Below are 16234 nucleotides of genomic sequence, written 5' to 3' on the forward strand. Positions count from 1 at the left end.
CGTTCATGTACTTCATCTCTTGGTTTCATTCATGACCTAAACTATCTCAATTTTTGCAACATATTCATTTATTCTTTACTGCTTGCAAAAAGAAGGATTTCTGTTTTTCACCTTTTCTGTTTTTCAAAATTTCCATATGCATGTTTTAAAAATATAGATGTATATCTATGCAGTTGGGCAATTAAAGATAATATATTGTCTGGCATAATCACAGCATATTATCATTAGCAAGTTTTATATATATCACAAGTCCTCCTTTTTTAGACAGATTACTAAAACTTTGTTAATATTATTGATTACCAAGAAATATTGAGAACTTCATTAATTAGATGTCTGTATGCATTGATACTTTTCTGTAATTGAATCTCAAAGGATCATCTTTCCATCTATCTTTTTAAACTTCTGAATGTCTTAACAGCAGCATTATTATTTTTTGCTTAATTATAAAAAATATAACATCTGATTGGGTTCAATGTGGTGTGACACAAATTTCATTTTGTGTTCAAATGTTTCCTACCACTAATACCTGGAAGCACGTTAGAATTCTTTGTGATGCTAGGGATGAAGAAATACTAATATGTCAAATTAAGATTATACAAAGCCCATCAAACTGAAAATATGAATTGAGAATTAAGAAAGGAAAATGAAGAAAAGAATTAGCAAATTATAAAAAAATCAAAATTCTTGTTTTGAAGGAGGGTACTAGGGATTGAATTTAGGGATAATCGACCACTGAGTAACATCCACAGCCCTATTTTATATTTTACCTGGAGACAGGGTCTCACTGAGTCACTTAGTACCTCCCTTTGCTGAGGCTGGCTTTGAACTCCTGATCCTCCTGCCTCAGCCTCCTGAGATGCTGGGATCACAGGCATACACCACAATGCCAAGTCAAAATTCTTTATTGAATTTGACCATAAGAATAAGAACTAAAACAATTTGTAAGACTTCAGTGAGTTGAAAACAATAGGTAAGGGATTAAAAAACATCAACCAAAGATATTGTTTTTGACCCACTTTGCACTGGCCAAAATGATATTAAGTGCCTTATTTTTATGATTTTAAAACTATCCATTTTTATTTTGACAAATAATTATGTATATTTATGGCAGCAATATGAATTTTTTATCTATGTAATAATTTTAGAAATATTTGATCAAGCTAATTAATTTATCTGACACCTCACCGACATATTTTTTGTGGCAAGAATGTGATGCTAGTCTTTCGGCAATTTTCAAATATACAAATCAATGCCTTTCTTATTTTTAAACTCTAGTTGAGCTATTCTTTATAGTTGGTCAATTCCTGTCAGTTTGTAGATGTGAAATTTCACTTTCATATATACTATCTTTTGTAAAATGAAGCATAAATTGTCAGAGTAAGATGTCATCCAATCCAACTTCCCCATTGAGTTGTTGGATGTCATGTAACAAATCTATAGATCTAAACTAAGTAGACCTAATGCCTAAATTAGATTCAATGCAAAATTAAACATAAATGCCCATGCCTCTATGTCATTGGTACCTCCAATGGTAAGGGATTCATTATCCCCTGAAAAATATTTTTTTCCCTCAGAATGCTTGAATAAGCACCTGCTTATGTTGATTAGAATGTTGCCTGCCTGTAATTTATATCTATTTTTGTTTTCTCATCCAAAGAAAGAAAGCTCCAAAACCCTTGACATATAGTTTTCCCCATGTTTAGGCATTTATCACATTAATCCCTCTTCTCTCCCAAAAGATTTTTCTTTAATTCAAATTTCCTGAGTCCTTCTCATGTCATGATTCTTTGACTACTTTTATGGAGATAAAGTTTTACCTTTTGGAGCCTAAGTCTTAAAATATGGACTATTGCATAAAATATATATTACAAATAAAAACATTGAATTTGAAACCTGTATTATAATATAAAATAATATTTTTGTGATTGGTAATAAATATCATTTTATTTTAAATAACTATTGAATTAAATATTTCAGTTACTTTTAGCTTTAATTATTTTGGTAAATTAAAGTATCTTTTATGTATTTTGTCAATAGTGGACACTTTTACAAATAAATTATGTCTCTTAATTACTATAATTATCTTACTTCTTTTACCTTTCTTCTTAATGTGAAATGCATATTTGATTGAAAACAATTTGTCATTAACTTATTTAACACTTTCAATTGTGCTAATATTTTAGTTAATCATTTATAATTTACAACCAAGTCTTCAAATAACATGCACTTTTATGATTGCTTAATAACTTAATTTTTTTCTCCCTCTTTTTTTTTCTCCTCCTCCTTTCTGCCTTTCTCTCTCTCTCTCTCTCTCTCTCTCTCTCTCTCTCTCTCTCTCTCTCTCTTTCTCTCTCTCTCTCTCTCTCTCTCTCTCTCTCTCTCTCTCTCTTTCTTTCTTTCTTTTGTCTCTCTCTCTCTTTCTTTTGTCTTCTTCAGTTTTCTGTGGGTTGATACAGAGAACCGTCACAATCGTGCCTGGTATGGACTTGTTGTCCGGGACGTATATATTTGCGGTCCTGTTAGCATGCGTCGTGTTTCAGTCTGGCGCCCAGGAGAAAAACTACACCGTCCGAGAAGAAATGCCAGAAAACGTCCTGATAGGCGACTTGTTGAAAGACCTCAATTTGTCGCTCATTCCCGACAAGTCCTTAACATCTCCTATGCAGTTCAAGCTAGTGTACAAGACAGGGGATGTGCCACTGATTCGGATTGAAGAGGGTACTGGTGAGATCTTCACTACTGGTGCTCGCATTGATCGTGAGAAATTATGTGCTGGTGTCATGATGGATGCCCGTTGCTTTTACGAAGTGGAGGTTGCTGTTTTGCCGGATGAAATATTTAGACTGGTTAAGATACGTTTTCTGATAGAAGACATAAATGATAATGCACCGTTATTCCCAGCAACAGTTATCAACATCTCGATTCCAGAGAATTCGGCTATAAACTCTCGATATGCTCTCCCAGCGGCTATTGATCCTGACATAGGAATAAATGGAGTTCAAAACTACCAACTAATTAAGGTGCGTTTTTAAACCACTTTTTGATGAAAACGTTATTTCCTTTTTAAAAGATAAAAGGATCTTAGTGTACTTCAAATTCTGAGTAAACCATCACCTCAGTTTTTCAAAGTTTAATCAAAGCATACTCAAGAAAATTCATCAACACAGTTTGTGCAATTACATGGGTTTTATTACCTTTCATTGTACATAATCATTTTCAAACATTTGTGTGTCCTTAAATAATTATAGAGGTTAGACAAGGAACTAAACTCTGATGCTTAAAATCAATTGCTTGCTCAATATCTTAATCTTAATCTGCATAGTCATGACTCTGCCAAAAACTTGACCAAAATGAGCAAATCAAAGCATTAAGAATGAATCCACAAAACTATCCTTTTTATTTTTTCTTGTTATTTAGGTAGGAAACTCTGTCTTGTCATTTGAAAAGATGTCAATCTATATGAGGGGTGAATAAAACGTTTTTATCACTAGTATTTCTGAATATGTATAGATTAATGAGACATTTTTCATGTGATTTCAAGTTAAGGCAAGATCTTTAAGTATCTTCTGAATGGTTAAAGTGAAATTAATTTTAGTGTGCTGTTAGAATATTTTAATTTTGTTTCAATTCTTTGAAAACACACAGTATTAATTTATTACAAAAGGTAAATTGTGGACTGGGGTTGTGGCTCAGTGGTAGAGTGCTTGCCTTGTACCTGTGAGGCACTGGGTTGGATCCTCAGCACCACATAAAATTAATAAACAAAATAAGGTATTGTGTCCATCTACAACTAAAACAAAATTGAAAAAAAGGTAAGTTGTCCATTTAGCACAAAAAATTCAGTTTTGACTTGATTTCAGCCTGGGGAAGGGAAAGCTAATAGAATATGTGTTATCCTTCAAAGTATGTGCAGAAGGGCCACATTTACTAAGTAAATAGGCAAATTTTAAAAATTATCAATAGAGTATAAAGAATAGTAGAAAACTCAGATTTAGGTATGTGAAATAGGATATACTTTATTTTTCTTGGAAAATACATATAAAAGAACAAGTGTACAGATTTCAAACTGATAAAATGAGGATTTTCAAAATTTATATTTTGCGATTATTCATTGTTAGACTATGATTCACATGGATAATGTCTAAAAGTATTCATAGAACACATAGATATGATATTCTGATATTTATTATCTGAAGATTTGGAGCCTGGAATATGTATACTATGAGAAAACTGATCAACTTATGCCAATGTATTATAAAGATACATATTTGTTTATAGGTACTGTATTCATCAGCTTTTTGTCATTGTGGCTAAGATACCCCTCCTCAAGAAAAACAATTTAGAGGAGAAAGGATTTATTTTGGCTCATAATTTCAGAACTTTCATTCCATCATCTTTGGTCTTCATTGCTTTGGGCCTGAAGTGAGAAAGAACAAGGTGGCAGAACAGTGTAAGAAAATCTGCTCAGCAAATACCCTCCCAGGGTATGCTCCCAGAAAACTACTTCCTCCAATTGGGTTCTACCTCCTACACTTTCCATCACCTCCAAATAGTCCATTGAAATTATTAAATCATCAAATGGATAAATCCACTGATGAGTTTACAACCCTCATGATCCAATCATTTCCTGAAAGCCTGACCTCTGAACATTGCTGCATTGGCAAACAAGCCTTCAACACATGAGTCTTTGGGGGACATTTAATAGCCAAACCATAACAAATACATTTAGAAATTGAAGGCTACATATCTCTTAAGTGAATTATTCAAGTAAAATACAGATGTGTTTGAGTACATGAAGTAAAATTAGAGAGGGTTAGAATATCCATAAATAAGCTTCTATAGGTCAGAACCCTACAGTCCATCTCCTTATCTCGTGAAATGGAAAGTATATGTAGAAGTCTGAAAGATACAATTTTGTGCTAAACTCTTAATAAATATGCCACCTCCTGCTTAATACTTCTGATTTTTAATTTCTTCAATGGAAATATGTGAATGATGACATTATTACACAGGCAAAATTGGGAAGAATAAGCACTAATTATAGAGTAGATATATCAGCATTAAATGTTTTGGGAGATGCTTTAAAACATTAGACTACCTCTATAAATGTGAGGCTTATCACCTTAATTTATAAATTGTGTAGCAGACTGGATATCTCTAAAGCAATAAGACTTTGTTCTGTGATGGACGTTTTATAATCTGTGATATCCAAAATGATAACCTTATGCACGTGTGGCTACTGATACTTGAAATTTGGTGGTGCTACTAAGGAATTGAATTTTTAATTTAATTTTGTTTAAATTTCAATAGCCACAAGTAGTTACTGGTTAGCATGTTGAACAACACAGCCTAAACAAAAATAGTTTCTTTTGAAATTATAACTAGTAGGTAAAATCAAAATTGGACCTTAGCAAATTGAAATCAACTATTAGCAATAGGGTCTCTCCACCTGATATCATGACAAACGTGTTCTTAAAATGCATTGTTCATGCAAGGAATAATTTTGTTATTTCTCCCTCAGGAGAGATTAGTGAACTTTCAAGAAAATTCTGATTATTTTCGAAAGCTACTAAATAAATTCAAATATTACAAGTCAACCTGCTGATGTAATTTCAGCTTTATTAAAAGTGTTTTTATTTGGCTTACTTTGTCAACAAATGACAAGAAGACAGGCTCAGTAGAGGTTTTTAAGATAAATAGAAATAGGAATACTCTAAAGTTTCTTTCTGCTTTAGAAGAAGTGATAAGCCTAAAGTAATTATATGATATACCAAAAACACTGGGGCATCTCCATGGCCTTACAGACAAATACTGTACTGAGTACTTGTTAAAAATAATGAGAATGGAACACAAAGCATAGCCCCAGGTGTGCAGAGGGCCATGACATGGGTTACATTCACAGAATGCACTTTGACTTGCAAAAAGGCCCTATCATGAAAGTGGCATGTATGCTGGGGAAAGGAGAGTTAAAAAAAAAGAAAAGAAAAGAAAAAGAAATATGTTTTGATTCATCTGTAAACTTTAGTAAATTTTACAATTTGAAAGTAAGTAGGCCAACCATAAAAATTTCTTTTAAAAGACCCTCTGTCTTCAAAAATAGGATGAGAATTTAATTAATATTAATTTGCTCTACTTTTGTTGGATAGACAAGAATAGCAAAATCACAGTTTATCCTAACTAGGGTAATATAAAATGTATATGAAAAGTTCAAATAGCAAAGGGAGAGAAAGGGAAAATGCAGAGAAATATTCTAGGAAAAATTAGGTCAATTCATAGATATAAAAGGGTTCTGCTATTGACAATTTTATATTAACTTACTGAAATTAAAATTAGTGGTGGAAAAGATTTATTAAAAATAAAAATGTACATAATGTAGCATAAAAACTTAAAACAGATAATTTCTAAAATTTTAATTAATATATAAATATTTTAATAGTATATATTTTGTTAATTTGGGTATGCCTTATCATAAACAGGAAAAGTATTATTATTCCACATTTAAAATAATTGGAAAATGTGTTTCAGAGTATTAATATGTTTTGCCTATGATCATAAGATATGTAAATGAAACCAGAATACAGTTGCTGGCTCCTATATTTGATTAACAGACAGATAGCCCTGAGAGAGGGATCATAGCCAATTCATGATACAAGAGAAAGAGAGTGAAAGAATTAAAAGATAATAGAAAGTACACAATGAAAGAATGAAGTTAATACTAATTGATTCTATTTGATAAGAAGAAAAATAAATTAAAATAAAATTTGTTTGATCTTCGTAAGGTTAATTTTGACTTTTAAAGGATATCATGTTATTTTATAAAGAAAAAAGTCATCTCTAAGAATTCTTGATTTTGTAGTTTTTAAATAAATTCAGTTCTGATGTATCCTTTTCAAAGATTTCAAGTACAGTCATGCTGCAATTAGATGAGAATTACCATGATAATTTGATGTAATTTCCCCTAAATTTGGACTCTGGTAAATATTGATATCTACATAAATATCACTAAGTATTCCCATATATATGTATATATATATATATATACAGACACACATAAGTGTATATGCAAATGCATTTGAGTGTATGCACAGTAAGTGTGCACATACTTATACACATATTCATAGTACACCATAATATTAGTATTTCAAGGAGCTGTCATTCAGGAATAGGAAATTACAGTACCTTTGTCTCTATTTGATTTTAATTTTTATTATTCCAATGCCTTGTTATTTTAAAGGCTACTTTTCATATTCTAGGTTTTATTGACATGAAGCCAACATTTTCACTAAAATAAATGTACTTAAAGCACCCAATCTGACTCAAGATATGTGTATAAACCACAGAGACCTACTTATCCCTGTGGTTGGAACTCAGGGGAAATTAGTTTGTGTAATGATGTTATATACATCTTCATTTTCTGCTTGAGATTTCCATCTTCCTTGGCAGGTATCAGAAGTAAAATTCCTACACTGGCTCAGTGACAGTGTGCACTCCTTTGAGAGAGGTATGAGAATGTTTCAAAGACTGACATATTGTGCTGACAGAGCATGAAGATCAACTTGTTTTCCCCAGATTAGTGATCCCACTCAAATCCCTAATCTGTTTCTGCAATCCTATAAACAAGCCTCATCTTTAACATTAACCTCAGAAAATAACTTAATCTGGCATAGTCCTTTTACCTAGTCAAGACCTTCAGGCCATTTTTTCTATTTTAATTAAAATTCTTTCTCATTATACAAAAGTCAGACTTGGACTTAAAAAACTAAAGTTAGAGTTAGATTTGTTTTGAAATCTGGGGTTAGAAAATTAAATTGTGAAAATTTTCTTCTATCATTAGATTTACTAATATTGATTCAAATTGCTGAGAATGTGGCATCAAATGATATATCATGGAGATAAACAGCAAAAGAACTTTATTATTCTGAGAGAATGATAAATTTTAACCATAGTTCAAAATGGTGTGTACCATCAGAAAGGAGCAAAGATTCATTAATGCTATTATGGGCAAATGTATAACAATGTCCATGACTGTGTTAGATTGCTTACTTGACTCCAAGGAACTCAGAAGAGTTTGAGTACAATTATTTCCTCATTTTTTCCAACTATAAAGTGAAGTTTCACTTAGAAGTTCACGCTTTCAGCTTTAAGATTACTTGATTTGATATTCTCTGAACTCTGTGATGTGCAGATTAACATTTTTGATCTATGCTGAAAAGCAAAAAAGAGGACAATCAAATGCTAATGACTATTAGGTCCCTGAAAGCTGAGGTTATCAAAGTGTACCTCCAGTGGGGAGAACCAACAGCATAATATTCATTCTTTTCATGAATGAATCTTTATTAATGCTGTCAGGTCTTATTAAAAGGAGAGCATAACACTAATAGGATTAAGTAACTTTTGACTTCATTAGTATTATCAGAGACCTTGTTAGTATGCATAGTTCACTAATGCCTTATATTAAATATTCCTGTTATTAATCATCCCACATGAAATAATATGTGCTGAATGCTTTATATTGCTCAATTCTAGAGTATCAGTTTATAAGTTTGTAAGTTTGTAAATCAAAACTCTCAAGAACAAATGTATTTCCACATCAGACTTTTTTTTATATTGTTCCCCTTACCATAATATTACCAACAAACTATAAAAAGCACTGCTAAATTTTGTTATTATTAGGTGCAGACTCACTCGTCCATTATTCCACTGCTTATAAGTCTAAATAATAATCTTTTCATGGCTTACTTTTATGCCTGCCAAAGGTAATAACTTAAAAACTAAGATAAAATATATTTAAACAAGATAAAATTAATTGATATAGAACTCTTTAATTATAACATTGCATTTGGTTACTCAGATCTAGCAGTTTTTCATGATTCTGGTTGATGCTAATAATCTAAGATAATTAATGTCCAATGTGTATGATTTGCTTGGCATAAATTGTTCTTTTTCTGTCTATGCAATTTTCTATTGACAACAATGATGAGAGTATCTTATCAGGTGCTATGGAAACACCCTCTTAGAGAACTGAAATATGATCTTTCAATCTCAGATTTTAAAAAATGATAGATGGGTAAAGTTTTTATGTCAGAGGTGATAATACCTTTAATCTCAAGTGATGTTCAAAACACCACAATATTCTTAACTGTTTAAAAAATGTTCTTTACTAAGTGATTTTTTTCTTGCAGAAATTATATATTCACTAATCTCATTCTACAAATACATTACAAAGTGTTTTGTCCATAAAATGCTACATATTCATTCATTACTAGAGAACTAACTACATCAAAACAGAATGCACACAAACACACATACACACAGACGCATATTCTACCAATTAAAATGTTGCAGTATAGCTGTTCATACATTTTTCATTTGATGTGAAATGTAGGAGATAATTCTAGATAGAAAATCTTTAGAAACTTGTTGCTTAGTTTCTAATACATTGGAAGAATGTTTAGTGCTATTATATTTTAATTATTACATGCATATATCTTTACATACACAGGTAAAGAAAAGTAGTACGAGCTTATGTAACAGGAAAAGAACTATTAGAAAAGTGTGAACTTTGCTTTTTTAACTTAAGTATTATGAAGTACTTCAGTGCTTCAGATTATCTTACTAAATTTAAGCTTGTTTTTTTCTCACTAGGTAATGAACCCAGGGATTCTTAAACCCTGACCCATACATTTTTTAAATTTTTACTGAAGGCCTCACTGAGTTGCTGAGGCTGATCTTGAACTTTCAATCATCCTGTCTCAACCCCCCAAAGTCACTGGGATTATAGGTGTGCATCACCATGCCCCAGTAGTTTGTCCCTAAATCTCTTTTAATCCAGGATCTTGCGTAGAAAGTTTGATGAATATTTCTCACCCATTTGCTTATTTTATATATAGAAGTAGATTATTATAATTTTTCCAAAAGAATGAAGTAAAATTATAAAGAATAGAAAGCTGTTCTATTAAATTTTGTCTTAGTTGTAATGGGAACTGACTACTAGCTAACATTTTAGATTCCCATCGTCAACATTTAACAAAAATCTAATGAGTGCCTAACACACAAAGTCTTAAGGGATAAAAATACGTTTGAAAAATAGTCACTCTCCCTAAGGAACTTAAAGATAGGTATTATTGTGAATAGGTTTTTACACCAATGATAGTAAGCAGGAAAAAAAAACATTTATTATATTAAAAGAACATTTTTATCTTGAATTATTAATGCAGCCATTAAGAACAAGGGATTATTTTAAGTCTTTATATTCACAGAAAAGTCTACTTTTAGGAGATGCTCGCCAAGAATGTTCCAGTAATTTATGGCGTTTTATTTAGTTACAGAGTCTGCAGTTATGGCAATGATATTTTTGCCAACATTTATCTGCAAAATCTCTTTTAGACCTGTCTTATGGCAACAGTAATTCCTGAGTTAGTGGTGGTAATTACATGAGTCTCTATTATCTTATTTCTCAAACTTGGTATGTTTGTTTCCAGTTTCCCTCCTATATAATGAAGAAAATAAAAATTATTATTAATAAGCATAAAATTGATGAAATAAGTAAAATCCATAAAATTTCCTAAGTGCCTTGAAGAAAAGTGTTCTATAAGCAATACTTATTTTTTTTACTGTATAACTTAGAATTATAGTCTTCCCCAATTTTTCTAAGACCTGATGGTTTCTACTCTTTAAAAAAGCTCACTTTATAACCTAAACTTAGTATTTGATACATATTTTATGATGTGTACAGAGAAGAATATGACTGCATTTATTCTATTTCTCAATCAATGCCACTGGCTCCACATTTACTTCTGGACCTAGTTCAACTCAAAAAATGTCTTCCATTTACCTTCTTTAGCTTATGTCTTGAATCAAATGTCTCCTTCTCTTCATTTTTCTCTGCTTCCTCCTGGTCCTCCATATGACTGTGATACTGCTAATATGAGTACTTTCTCATATACTGCTTCTACCATCTGGAATTGCTTTATTTACATCTCATTCATATGCCATTTTTTTTAAAAAAATCAAATTTCATCTCTTGTCTTTTCTTTTTTCATGCTGAGAACTTTTGTGTTTTTCATTCCTTTTCTATCATGATTGTCTTTTTGCAGTGGATTTTGTAGAAAAGTGTTCAAATATCATATTTATCATTAATCATGTTAAATTAAATAAGTTTTATATATCATTTTCAAGCAGGAGATTGCTTGAATAAGTCTTTCATATATATTAGTATTTCTTCCTGGTCTATGAGAGAGCCAAGATAGCCTCTGAAGACAAGCATTTGCTTAGAAGCATCCATTTAAAATGGTTTGGCCAGGGAAACATAAAAGAATAAATAACCTGAATCCTAAGGACGATTTAACAAGGAAGTATTTGCTGTCAGTAATGAAAATAATAAAGTAAATGGTTAACAGAACAAAATGGTTCTCTACATAATCCAGGGATGCATAAATTCTAAAAACTATTTGATGGATTATAAATAAGTTAATAAGTATAGAATTTCATAGATTTTGAATCGTACATAATGCTTTATTTAAGTCACTGAATGATTATATTAATTAATATGAGAGTTCACCTAGATATCAAAAAGCTGGAAATTAAAATCATGTTTAGTTATAAACTAATGAATATTCAATTAACTCCCAGAAATTTAAATATCTTCAATAAATAAATAAATATAAAATGAGGACTCATTATGATAGTTGAATACACAATAAGATTATAAGATCCCTATGTAGATTATTTCACTCTCTATTAAGAGATCTCACACTGCTTTTTTTTCTGAGTATTTACATATTTAACAGATTTTGTGTTTTCAGAGGCATTTAAATCTTTTAATTTTATCATGAGGAATTTTATTCTTAAGTTATCCACCACAGCCATGTCCCCATCAAACATATTGTTTATCCAGATAGCAAATCCTGTATGGAACTCCCTATGTAAAAAAAGTAACAACTACCAAAACCACAGTAATGATATGAGATTTTATTTTTTTTAACTGGGGATTGAACTCAGGGGAGCTTTACCACTGAGAGCTACAGTTATATCCCCAGTCTTTTGAGACAGAGTCTGGCTAAATTCCTGAGCCTGTCCTCGACTTTGTGATCTTCCTGTTTTAGCCACCCAAGTCTCCAAAATTACAGGTGCAACACCATGCCCAGTGGGAATGTACCTTTAACTAGAAGTAATCCTGGCCTTGGAAAAGTGAAAATGTCCTCACTGGCAATAGGTTATGTGGTCCTTAGTTGGAACGTTGGCTGGCTTCTGTATGGGCTTCATCTCCAGATTTTAAGATTTTAAATATTTCTCTGAAATCTGTTTTTTCCAGAAATTCTGACATGAGTTTGCTGGTATACCAAGGTGACTGAAGTTTTACTTTAGACCTTCAAGTGATGTTTAAGATAAAATTCCTAACTGGTATAATGAAAGAATTTTTATTAAACTAAAAACTTTCATGCAGAAAACTGCTGTATGTAAAATACCCAGATCAATACAACTGAGTTTTAAATACCTTTAACTCTTGGAAATCTTATTTTAAAAATTATTTGCCTAATAGATGAGACTTCTGGAGTTGTATTTATCTATTCTAATACAATTATAGTATGGATAACTTAAGTAATTTAAAATTCTTTACTATTGTTTTGTAGATGTTTTATAATTAATAATCTAATTTACCTAGGTCTATCCTCCCATATGTCTAGACCATTAAAGTTTGAGGCAAAAATTCAACTTCTCCCACAGATAATGTTTTAATATCCCACAAAAGAGTGACTGTCCTGATTTGGGTTGAAGAATGTAAAAATAGCATTTTACCAAATAACCTCCTGTTATTATCAAGCAACTGTGGGACTTGAAAAAGCAATTATTTTAGCATTTTTCATCTTAAGGGATAACGTTTTAATTATAAAGATGTAAGTAAACAAAAGATGTTTTTATATAATATAGAGAATTAATTATTACAAGGTATCTCCATAGTTTTCTATGCAGTTTATTGACAATTGTTTCATCTGCAGGTGCTATATTGTTTTCTTAAACTTGGATTGCTTCAAAATCTTAGTGATTATTTATTCACCCATATTTGTAGTGCCACAATGAGTTATGAACACTTTTCTTTACCAATGATAGCTTTTGTGTTTTGTGTTTACAGTGTAATATGGAGAGATTTTTATTGTTCATTTCCTCACAAATAACCAACTACATAAACTCTGTACTTTCCCACATGGTTAGCAATTGCTCTTTCATAAAAAACTGAATTTGCTCTCCTAGTTGCAGTTGTCAGTAGTTGTATAAAAAGATAACTTTATTTTGATGATTGCTTAGACAACATCTATTGTTATCTTAAATGCTACTTTTTCAAATGATTTTCAACAGGGACAGTGAACCAATGGTTTGACCTACAGAGTTCAGATCAAATTTGTAGATTAAAGAATTATTTGTGTGCATTGTATAAATCTTTGTGTATACATTTTACCACTATTTTATCCTCATTTGATTTTGTGTTATCTACTTGAATTGCTTGAAATGAAGATGACCATGTAATTTATCCTACAACACAGGACAATTTTAAATTATAATTAAATAAAGATAATGAGAATATATAATCACATCATTTAAAAACCTAAAATTTGTAGACTAGTTCCTACTTTACCATTTTCCATTCCATTCCTTCTTCTTCCTGAAATTCTGATTTATCTTGAGCCAGATATCTGCCATCTTCTTCATGACATCAATGTAGACAACTATTACTTGTACAAATTCAAGCTACACTCTTGTGTTTTATTTGTCTGAACAACTCTCAGGCTGACAGCTCGGCTGGCAAAAGATTAGCTTGTGAAGAATTATATGGTAGCACACAGGCTGTCATCAAATTTATACTGGGTGAATCCTTTTCTGACCTGGCATTGTTCATATTATGTAGTATTCATTACAGAAAAACAGGCAAGAAAATTCCATGGAAAACCAAATTTAAATGCATTAAGAATTCCTTTAGTTCTGGACATAAGATTTCTATTTCCTTCATCATTATTCAAATATATGAAGACTTTCTGTTATTTGCTTCCATGCATTGACCCACAAAAAGTAGGAGGGATTGTAATTCTGGCCAAGATTCTAAATAATGAAAGCTTTCAGAAATTAAATGTGTTATTGAGTTTCTCTTCTACACATTCTCTCTAAATAGTCATTTGTCTGGAGGCCATTTGAGTATAGCCTGAAGAGAGGATGAGCTTCATAAAGGCTTGAACATCTTTCTAAAATAGGAATTAGGTTGTGGATAAAAGAGCTTTGAGCACTTTCTGTAGGGGAGGAATAGTGACTTTATCTGCATGGACATATTCTTCACAAATATTCATAACAAAACAGTTCATATTTTTAAGAATAATTGATACCATCATCACATGATTAAATTTGTATTTTGTTTCCCACTGTTCGTCAGCATTACAAAGAATAATGTCACCAATAATAGGGTAATTATTTATATGTTTTGATTTTCTTCATGGAATCCTGAATTTTTCACTCACAGATTTAGATATTGTATATTATATATCTTATATATACATTGTCTTTTGAAGTGCCTATATATTGTTCTAGTAGAACTAACCATTTTCCCAAAATAAGTTTAAACTTGATCCAAAAAAATGGTCTACATAGATTGGCTCTTTGAAACTGATTTCTATTTTACTTGTAAAATGTATATCAATGTCATTTGTGTATTTTATATGACATTATTCATGAAAAACTGTGATTAAATGAATTACTAAACAAATTCCAAGTATGTTTATTATGGAACTTGCCTTTAATTTTTAGTAATAGGTGGCATATTTTATCATAGTCCTGAATAAAAATAATTTATCTAGTTAATAGGATTAATAGCAATCCTATGATCCTAAATAATTCTAGTGATAATAAAAATAAATTTAAATTAAAATGTTCAATTAACTTGATAATCTAATGGTTTAGAGTAAACATTTGATCTTAGAGTCATGATACTGTAAAAGGTAAATCACTTATTATTAGGTTCCTTAACTTTACTTTTAATTGCTTTTCTTCTACCTCTTGGTGGTTTGCCAAATCACAAGCTGGATTTTGATCAGAGAAAAAATATCTTTGTCAGAAGTTAAAATCAGCATTTACTAAATGTTTATCAGTTTACTACCATTGATAGGGTTTGCTATATGTTAAAATATGTAGCTCAGTGTTTTCAGACTTTTGAGAAATTGTGATTTCATTAAATTGGAGTTTGATAATCAAAGCATAATTCCTAAGTCTTCCTGCTGAGTGCTGATTTAATGTCCATGCTTCTTTGGACATGCATGTGATTTATCATAATTTCACATAACTCATTCTTTCCTAACCATAGTCAGTGTGTTACTGTTCAGTAGTTAATAATCAAATTTGAGTGAATCATATCCCTCCAGATTGCATTTTATTTTTCTTCAAAATACATTAAAAATCCTTCCTAGAAATTGGGCTGGGGTTGTGACTCATGGTAGAGCGCTTGCCTGGCATGTGTGAGACACTTTATTAGATCCTGAGCACCACATAACAAATAAATAAACAAAATAAAGGTATTCATCTACAACTAAAAAAAAATTTTAAAAATACTTCCTAGAAATTACCTAATTCATCAAATTTATATCAAAAGCCCCAGAAAACATTATTTTAAATCCAAAATTGTTTGTAAGATTAGATAAACTTAAATCTACTTTAAATAGGTTTTCCAGTTGATGGTGTGCTGTACTCATTAGTTTAGATCCATGTTGCAGCATCTTTGTTCTTGGTTACCATTATGTATAGATTATCTTTCAAGGAGGAGCATCTTTCCTCTTCTAAAAGGGTATAACAAAGTGAATAGGTATGTTTATTTAGAATAGTATGAATTTTTTATTTTTAATGTTTTAATTTTTTTCTTTTTAGTTATACATGACAGTAGAATGTATTTTGACATGTTGTACATATATGGAGTATAACTTCCCATTCTTGTGGTTGTACATGATATGGAGTTACACTGGCTATGTATTCATATATAAATATTAGAAATTTATATCTGATTCATTCTACTGTCATTCACATTCCGATCCCCTCTTCTTTCCCCTGCTTTCCCCCGGTCCAATCCAGTGAACCTCCACTCCTTCTCCAGCCACTGCCTATTTGGAGTCAGCATCCGAATATCAAAGTGAACATTTGGCCTTTGTTTTTTTGGAATTGACTTATTTCATTTAGCATGTAGTCTCCAGTTCTGTCCATTTAC

General features: G+C 31.0%; 1 protein-coding gene across 9 annotated transcripts in view; it reads left to right on the forward strand.

Moving 5' to 3' along the window:
* The first annotated feature begins 2480 nt into the window (after positions 1–2480).
* The window catches only part of Pcdh11x (protocadherin 11 X-linked), a 685340-nt gene continuing 671586 nt past the window's right edge, over positions 2481–16234 (forward strand). For all 9 annotated transcript variants that reach the window (XM_047536275.1, XM_047536279.1, XM_047536276.1 and 6 more), the window contains exon 1: positions 2481–3020. In XM_047536275.1, the coding sequence (XP_047392231.1) occupies positions 2481–3020 (540 nt within the window). The remainder of the gene's footprint in view (positions 3021–16234) is intronic.

This window comes from Sciurus carolinensis, chromosome X, assembly GCF_902686445.1.
Source record: "Sciurus carolinensis chromosome X, mSciCar1.2, whole genome shotgun sequence".
Taxonomy (NCBI): Eukaryota; Metazoa; Chordata; class Mammalia; order Rodentia; family Sciuridae; genus Sciurus; species Sciurus carolinensis.